The sequence below is a fragment of the Orycteropus afer genome, unplaced genomic scaffold (genome assembly GCF_000298275.1).
Source record: "Orycteropus afer afer isolate SDZICR_OR568_19922 unplaced genomic scaffold, OryAfe1.0 scaffold00034, whole genome shotgun sequence".
NCBI classification, from domain to species: Eukaryota; Metazoa; Chordata; class Mammalia; order Tubulidentata; family Orycteropodidae; genus Orycteropus; species Orycteropus afer.
The window spans coordinates 15882905-15891430 of NW_006921621.1; the positions used below are offsets into that span (position 1 = coordinate 15882905).

An 8526-nucleotide genomic window follows, 5' to 3' on the forward strand; every position below is an offset into this window, starting at 1 on the left:
TTGAGCCATGTCACTTTAGTTTTGTGTATTTCACTGTACATAAATTATATTTCAATAAAATGCATTAAAAAAAAAAAAAAAAGACACCGTCCTTCAGACTGCCCAGTAACTACTGGACTCCTTAGTATAAAATGTACTCAAGCCCCTACCTACCAAATCCAATTTCTCTAAAATTGGGGTCTATGTGGTAACAGAACAGTTTTGGCCTTTGTTCTTGATCAAGCCTCTAAGAGCTAATTACAGGAAACAGCTATTAGAAGAACATAATAACAACATAATCAGAAAAATCAAGGCTGTAGAAAACTATAGAACACATGGCTCCATTTCAACAAATAAATAGGAGGAGGAAGCTATAGTTTAAAAGAGACTTAGACCTATCAAGGGAGCTCTGGTAGCACAGTGCCTAAGACACTTGACTGCTAACCAGAAGGCTAGCGGTTCAAACCCACCAGCCACTCTCTGGAAGGAAGGTTGGGCAATCTACTTCTGTAGTGATACTGCCTCAGAAACCTGAGGGGTCACTATGAGTTGGGTCTGACTCGATAGCACATAACAACAATAACAAAAGACCTATCAACCAACTGCAATAAACCTTATTTGGATTTTGGTTCAAACAAATGAACTGTTAACATATGTATGTAAACATAAAAATGACTGGCCATGATTTGACAATCACTGAAGCTAAGTGGAAGGTCCATAAGCCTTCATTATGCTATTATATTTTTGGATAGTTTGAAACTTTCCATAATAAAAGTTAAAAAGAAAAGAAAAAGAAAAAAAGTAAAAGAGTGCTAAAGAAAACCTAGAAAGGGAGTTGCAATTTTTAAAAGCAAATATTCCAAACTATAATTTTGTTTCATCTGTCAAGAATAATGTACCCTATCATACAAAGCTCTGGTAGCATAGTGGCTAAAGCATTTGACTGCTAACCAGAAGGCTGGTGGTACAAACCCACCAGTCACTCCTCGGAAGGAAGGTTGGGCAATCCTACTTCCGTAGTGATACTGCCTCGGAAACCCAAGGAGGGGTCGCTATGAGTCAGGGCTGACTCGACGGCACATAACAACAACAACAACAACATCATATTTATATTCATAATTCTGATGCTTTCACAAACTCTCATCATTGCACTAAGAAGAAGGACAGTAGGAAGCCACCAAGCACTGGAGTTACTGAAAGCTTGGGAATCAGCTCAGAAGGGATACGGCACCTACATTCTGCTTCCTCCTTACCTCCCACCCTCAACCAAGTCTTTAACAATCTTTACTTACCTTATGGCGTCTCTTTCACCTTCTAGATAACTTTTAACTTCATTGTTATGACACCAACTTCAATGTATACAGGGGAAAAAAAAACCAACAAAACATTTTTTACTTTTAAAGGGCTACAAGAATTTTCTCCCCTTTCTAAATTCAGTAATAAAAAAATAAACTTCTTGGTTTAATATGATATACTCTGCCTACTGCCAGGAAGGTGAGAGAAATTCCTATTTTGCCTGTAACTGTTAAAATCATAAGAATATGACCTGTGACTTAATACATTAATTTGCAACATACCCTATATCCCAACTAATTTAGACAAATCTGGAAAAACCAGCTGAATTAATGAGAAACTCATTATGTGGTGCTAGAACACCTAGTTTTTTAAAAATCTTAATTCAGTCACTAACTCTGTGGTTCTTAAATAGGTTAATTTCTCTAGGTTTCAATTTTCTCAAATATAAAGGAAGGGTATTGACTACATATTTTGGAAATTCTTTCAGCTCAAGAAAAATCTATGGAACAAAGTCCTTGTGAATAAACATTTCTACCACCCTTTTCCATGCAAAGCTGCTTATAGCATAAATCTTACCACAAAAATCAACCCTCAGAGCTAATAGGGCCTAATTATTATAGTTTGAATCACATAGGTTGAATTTTGCCAAGCTCATTATCTGAGAATTTTACCAAATATGTAATAAACTAAACCTTGATTCTATATAAATATTCAATATAATGAAGTATATAATTGTTACCTTTTAATCAGTGAATTCATTAACTCACTATTTTCTTGAAAAAGGCAAATGAGGTTGTTTGGTAGGGAAAGATAGTTACACAAATGTTCAAAATGGCTTGTTCCAGTAACTGCAAATGGAGAGGAAGAAAAATTTAATGCTTCTATAATAGGTAGATGTGCATGGAAATAAGCAATGGGAGAGCTTGAGAAACCAACCAACCAACCAACCAAAATGCAACAGTTCAAATTCACTAGATAACATAACTTGTAGGATGTTAACAGGATGGCACAGGGTAGGACTCTATGGATACATACCAGTATGACTTACTTCATGGGACTATTTAAAATACTAAATGACAAAAATAATGTATATATGCTATGGAAAAGCATAAAACAGGACAGAAATATTAGACAGTTCTATCATGAGAGAGAGATTTAAATAGTACTGTAATCACCATTGCCAATCTGGAAGTCTACACTCTTCTGTACAGTTCCTGGGCAAGTGGGTGAATGCAGGTGCCAGTCAGTAAGTTTAAAGGCAGTGTTACATGAAAGTGCTAGGAGAATACAGTTACGAGAAACTTTCACTCTACCTTTACTCTTCTTTTATGAAATGAATTAAAACAGAATATAGAAAGAAGCATGAAAATAGCCAATCAACCCCTACATTAAAATCAGATTCATGTGTATTTATTATTTAATAATGTTTAACAGTACATTTACTGAAATCCAAGTAAAATCAGATTTATAAACAAACAGGCAGTTTTATTCTATAAACATGAACACAGGCAGTAAGCTGTGTTCTAGTAAGTTTAACTGGCCCTCATTTCTGCATGTCATTTTTCATTCTAAACTTTTGGGATGAAAGTCTACAATCACTACAGTTTGAAAGAATTAAGAAATTACCTTGAATTTCGGGTGGGGAAGGAACTCCATTTAAGTAATGAAAAAACAAAGCAGAACACTTCAGGAAAGGCATGACTCCAGCTTTGACGCTCCTCCACAGATGCCAGCCCGAGGGCATTGCTTTCAAGGCACTGTAATAGAGAAAAGTAATTCCAGGGAATTAATAAGGTCATTCTAGCTAGAGCAGGGTGGAAACAGAGATGACTGCTATTTGGAATTGATGGCACAAACGTTAAGAGGTGAGTTAACAGACTAGTGGTGGCCCTGACTATTAGAGGATGCCAGGTAGCAATGGTGATATAGCCTCCAATTTTGTCATTAATGTTTCTAAAAGTAATACAGTCACATAAAGAGAAAATCTGGAAAATAAAAAACCACTGACTATTCCAGTATTACTCTGGCACACTATTTTCATACCGATTTGTTTTATATGGATGTACATGTAATATAGGAAATTTAAAATTAACATATTGCTTCAGAACTTCATAAACTGTAACTTTTAATGGGATTTATAATATTCTGGTATGCATCAACCATAACCTATACCAAATGATTTCCTTACAAATACTTATATTACTTTTCATTCTTTGCTAATGTTAATAGTATCAGGGTAATACATCTTTATGTCTACAGGTTTTCTATATCTTGGATTATTTTGTTAGTGTGGTTTCTCAGAAATATGTTAACATGTCAAAACAACAAATATTTTTATAGGTTATGTACATTTCCTGTCAAAAAGCTAAGTGAAACTATTATACCAAATCACAAAAATCATTGCAAAAATATGTGAAGTTCTCTTAATTTCACTGCACTTCAGCTAGCTCTAGCTATTATACCTTAAAAATATATTAGGCCTATTTAATTTGCATTTTCATTCGCAGTGAGACAACATATGTACAGAATAGTATTTTCCAAAGTACACTCCATGTTTCCACCAGTCCACGCCAAATCTTCCGAGCAAAAGAAGGGTATTGTGGCCAAAAGAATTTGGGAAGCTCTGCATATTACATCTCTCGGGAAGTCCCACCAATCATTTCTCCTACCTCCTCCTCCTTTTTATATTTTAAATTTTGTGGTAATATATAAGTAACAAAACATTTGCCATTTTTATATGTATAATTCAGTGACATTAACGACAGTCACACTGTTGTATAACCATCTCACCTTCCTGTATACCAGCGAAGTGTTTTGTACAAATCAAGAATGGCTAATTCTTCATCAGTGGGATTTTCCTGATCCATGCCATTCTCTTCTGAAAAATAAGGAAATATTAGCACTCCATTATTTGCTTCTTAGTGTTGTCAAAAAGATTGCTGTCTGAATCATTTAAGTCTTCAAATGTATTCACATATCAACATACAATAAGAACATACTCTCAGAAAACACAGAATGTTTTAAAAAAATCTTTTTCTTGTGATTTGAGTGAAAGTTTACAGAGCAAATAGGTTTTCCATTCAACTGTTCATACACTTTGTTTCATGACATTGAAGGCAATCCCTAAATGTAACAGCATTCTTCTCACTTCCTCCCTGTTGTTACATTTTCCATTTGTCCTTCTCTCCTATCCATTCCTGCCTTTTGAGCTTTATCCATGGGCAAATGTTGCTCTCTTGATCTTATATGGTTGATTGTTCTAAGGAGTGTGTACCTCTTTGGTGTTATTGTTCACCCAGTAAGGGGTGAGTTCAGTTCCAGGCTTGAAGGGTGACTAACAGCTATAGTCTTGGGGATTCCACCAGTCTCTACCAGACCAGGAAACTTGGTCCTTTTTTTAATTAAAATTTTGAGTTTTGTTCCACATTTTTCTCCCTCTCTATCCAGATCTCCTATTGTGATCTCTTTTCAGAATGGTTAGCTGTGGCAGCTGGGCATTGTCTACTTCTTCAGTCTCAGGAAGACACAAAGAATTTTAATCTCTCAGGTGTGTGAGTACACTATTGGTCTCCATCAGACCAGGGAGCCAATGAGCTTTTTTTTTATTAAAAAAATTTTTATTGTAATTTGGGTGACGCCAATAACCTTTGGGAAAAGCAGCTCATGTGTTTTAGGGTGCTAACTGGCCTGCTAGGGGTAAAAATCACTAAATAACTTAAATATTTGAAAAACAGGAAGCTTGAACACAAAACATAATTTAATGACGAACTCATGAGGGCATTAACAAATAGGTAAGTTAAAACAAAACTGACATTCTAAAATTTAAAATTCTAAGAGGTTTAACCACTATGCTTCTCAAATATTACTGAACTTATGAAATAAAAACGTATAGGAACATTCCCATTGCTAGGGCATTTTAATGGGGGAAAGAAAAGTCCTTCAAAAAATAGCCTATTTATAAATCATATATTACTCTGTCCAAGAACCTTCTCCTCTAATAACCTTTCTTTTAAACTGAGAAAACTCAAGTACTTCCTTCAAGAAGCTGAGAAAAAGGAAAGCATTACCTGTACACGAGGTAAGCAGGATCTGGATTATATGTGCCATCGTAACCAAATGGAAGATGTGAAGGTCTCCAGTGCCAAGGCTGATCCCTGAAAAATCCTGACACTGCAACGCAGGGAAAGCGAGCATCAAGCCCACCTAGACAGCAGACACAGGGGTCAGAGAGACTGCCTTTCTCCTCACAGCCAAGCACGATTCCTTTCTCTTAATGCAACTCTCTTCTGAGCTGAGCCCCTTCCTTCAGGAAATCTTTGTTCTTAAAGGGTACATGCCTTAAGAAACCCTGGCAATGCAGTGGTTCAAGTGCTTGGCTGCTAGCCAAAAGGTAGGTGGTTTGAATCCACCAGTCGCTTGACGGGAGAAGGAGGTGGCAATCTGCTATCATGAAGATTTACAGCCTTGGAAACCTTGGGGCAGTTCTACTCTGTCCTCTATAGGTTGCTACGAATAGGAATTGACTGGACTGCAATTTTATATACATTAGGAGTCCCACTAGGTTAAAGAAAACTATGGAAGAGTTAAAGGAGTCTTGACAGACATTCTCATCTATCTACTGGTTCTCTGATATGTAGCTTATTGTTAATAGTAATAGTAAAAACAGCACTTGGCAACATTCCAGCCATGAGCATGGAAAGAGTATAGATTTTAGACCCACCAAGACCTAGGTATGGCTCTTACCTCCGCCTTTTATAAAATTTTTAAACAAATTTACATCTCTGAGCCTCAGTTTTCTTACTGATAAATTTTATGTATATATGTGTGTTTTTAACATCTCAATAGCAAGGATGAGAGGACTAATGAGAATGTGTATAAAAACATTTAAGTATACAATAAATGCTAGCTCTCCTGTTAGCCCCCTGCTGCGGGTATGGTGATGGTAGTGATGGTGGTGGTTTTAGTAGCAGCAATGGGAACAAATAATAGCTAACATTTATTTATTAAATAATAGCTCAAATAATTCAATAATAGCTCTTAGCTCTTTACAAGATCATCACACTAGGTTGTCACAGTCATATGAGGGAGGTACTAACCAACTTATAAGAACAGAATCTGAAGCCTGAGAGATTAAGGGGACAGTACTTGGGGCTGCTGTGTGTGGTGTTGCACTCTGTGCCATGCACAAGGGGACATGGTTGAGGTGGCACTGAATCCAGCCACCCTCTGCTTGCTCAGCTATGTGTCCCGGTAGTGGGCTGCAGCTACCTGGAGGACATACCTTTCCCTAAAGCATCCAAAGGGGTTGTTGGTTGCTAGGCAGGATGACTGACCACAGAGATCCTGAAATGAACCAAAACATTGTATGGACCAGGAGAAGCCCTTACATTGAGTGTATTATCTTTACCTCTTTATAGGTAAAAAAGACAGGGAGGTTAAATTACTGACCATAGCCACAAGGCAAAGTAAGAGAGGGGGGATTAGAATTTAAGTGCCTTGATACTTAGGTCAACAGTTTCAACAAGGTTCCTTAATATTTTCTTTTTGAATCTCCTTTTCGGGGGGAAAAAAAAACCATAATCAGATGTGGTAATAGTAGTGTCATGTAATTCCTGTCTGCCCCTACACGACTCACCAAGCCAAAGGTAATGCTATGTGATATAAGAGAACGTGAAAATCAAGTTACAAAATACTCACCAATAAATGAAACATGTCGATATCTAATATGCATGGAAGATCTCCATGGTTCTCAACAGGCACCAGTGCTAAATGTTTAAAGAGAAATACATCAGTACATTTCATATGCCAACATCAGCATTATTTGAAAAAAATATATATAATCTAGTTTAAATTGACCTTTTTGTAACATACAGGAAAACCTGTGAAAGCTGAGATTCGTATAAGGTGGAAACCTACCAGAGAAGAAAAACTCAAACATTTTCCACTAAAACAAGTGACAGACCCATAAAAACAAGGCAGTCTTGCTGAGTTCTGGCTCTCACAAGTTTCATTGTATACATGAATTTATAATCTAGACCTTGTACACAAGACAAACAGTATTTCAAATAGGTCTTTCATAATGTAGAGATGTTGAACCACTGAAAAAATTAGAGAAGATGAGAAATTATCATAACATGGAAAATGCATCAGCACTCACATGCAAAAAGTTTACAGAAATGCCCCTGTATCACTGAAAGTGATGAAACTGTCCAATGTGCTGCTGCAAATCTTGTCAGTGACCTGAGACAGTCATCCTGAAATAAAGAAGTTGACACAGTTAACAAAGATGCCAACATATGAAGTAGCTCTATTCATTCAGCAACATTAATTCAAAGCACACCTAGTCAAAGCAAATCTGTATGTACAATGAAACCTCTCTAAAGTGTATGGAACTAAGTATGTGACATCTTAGATGTCATCTTTAACATGGGCCAATACCTAATCAAGAAATATGGAATTGTATGTGAATAATCAAAAAGCTAACTCCTTGCCACCACACTGGTTCTCTACGGAAAAGAGGAGAAGGATACATGCATCAAGATAGCCAGCAACAGAGAATGCTAAGAATTCAATGCAGCAGTACTCCAAATACTGGGGCAACTACACGCTTTCATGTGCATTCCTGTGTAATTCAGGAGTGGATGCACAAATAAAGATCTCTGCAGTCATTAAAAACATATGAGAACTATGAATTAACAATGAGAAAACTCTTGATTTCAAGTGAAGGACAGCAGAAACAAAACTACACGTAAACATCAAGTTTAATCAAGTATAAATACACTATGTGGACTAAGATAGATAGGCAATAAGATGGTGAGTTTTCTTTTCCTGCTTAATTCTCTCTATAAAGGTCTGGGTTGGAGATACACATGTGGGAATCACTTGTGAAATCAGGCATAGATGGGGCTTCTCTGGGAAGAGTATCAGATGATTGAGGGTCATGGGCAGAAGTCTGAGGCATTTAAAACAGCATTTACAGGAGGCAGGAGAACAGACTGAGAAGCAGCAGCCAGAAAAGTAGAGAGAAAACCAGAAGTGTCACAGAAATCAAGAGAGAAATGAGTTTCAGAAGGAAGCGCAGTAGTTAACAGAATTAGGAGAATAAAGACATTAAATGAGGTCTACAAATTGCCCACCCAAAGTACCGTGGACTACTAAAAGAACTAACAGATCTGTCCTGGAGGAAGTGCAGCCAGAATGCTCCTTGGAAGCAAGAATGGCCGACTTCGTCTCACCTATTTTGGCCATGTT

At 36.9% G+C, this 8526-nt stretch overlaps 1 protein-coding gene across 1 annotated transcript in view; it reads right to left on the minus strand.

Moving 5' to 3' along the window:
• The window catches only part of UBR2 (ubiquitin protein ligase E3 component n-recognin 2), a 140774-nt gene that overhangs the window by 8220 nt on the left and 124028 nt on the right, over window positions 1-8526 (minus strand). Inside the window, exons 37-43 of the mRNA XM_007936245.2 lie at window positions 7433-7529; window positions 6973-7040; window positions 5343-5478; window positions 4066-4153; window positions 2902-3032; window positions 2015-2123; window positions 1272-1328 (exon numbers count right to left, since the gene is read on the minus strand). Coding sequence (XP_007934436.1) covers window positions 1272-1328; window positions 2015-2123; window positions 2902-3032; window positions 4066-4153; window positions 5343-5478; window positions 6973-7040; window positions 7433-7529 — 686 coding nt within the window. The remainder of the gene's footprint in view (window positions 1-1271; window positions 1329-2014; window positions 2124-2901; window positions 3033-4065; window positions 4154-5342; window positions 5479-6972; window positions 7041-7432; window positions 7530-8526) is intronic.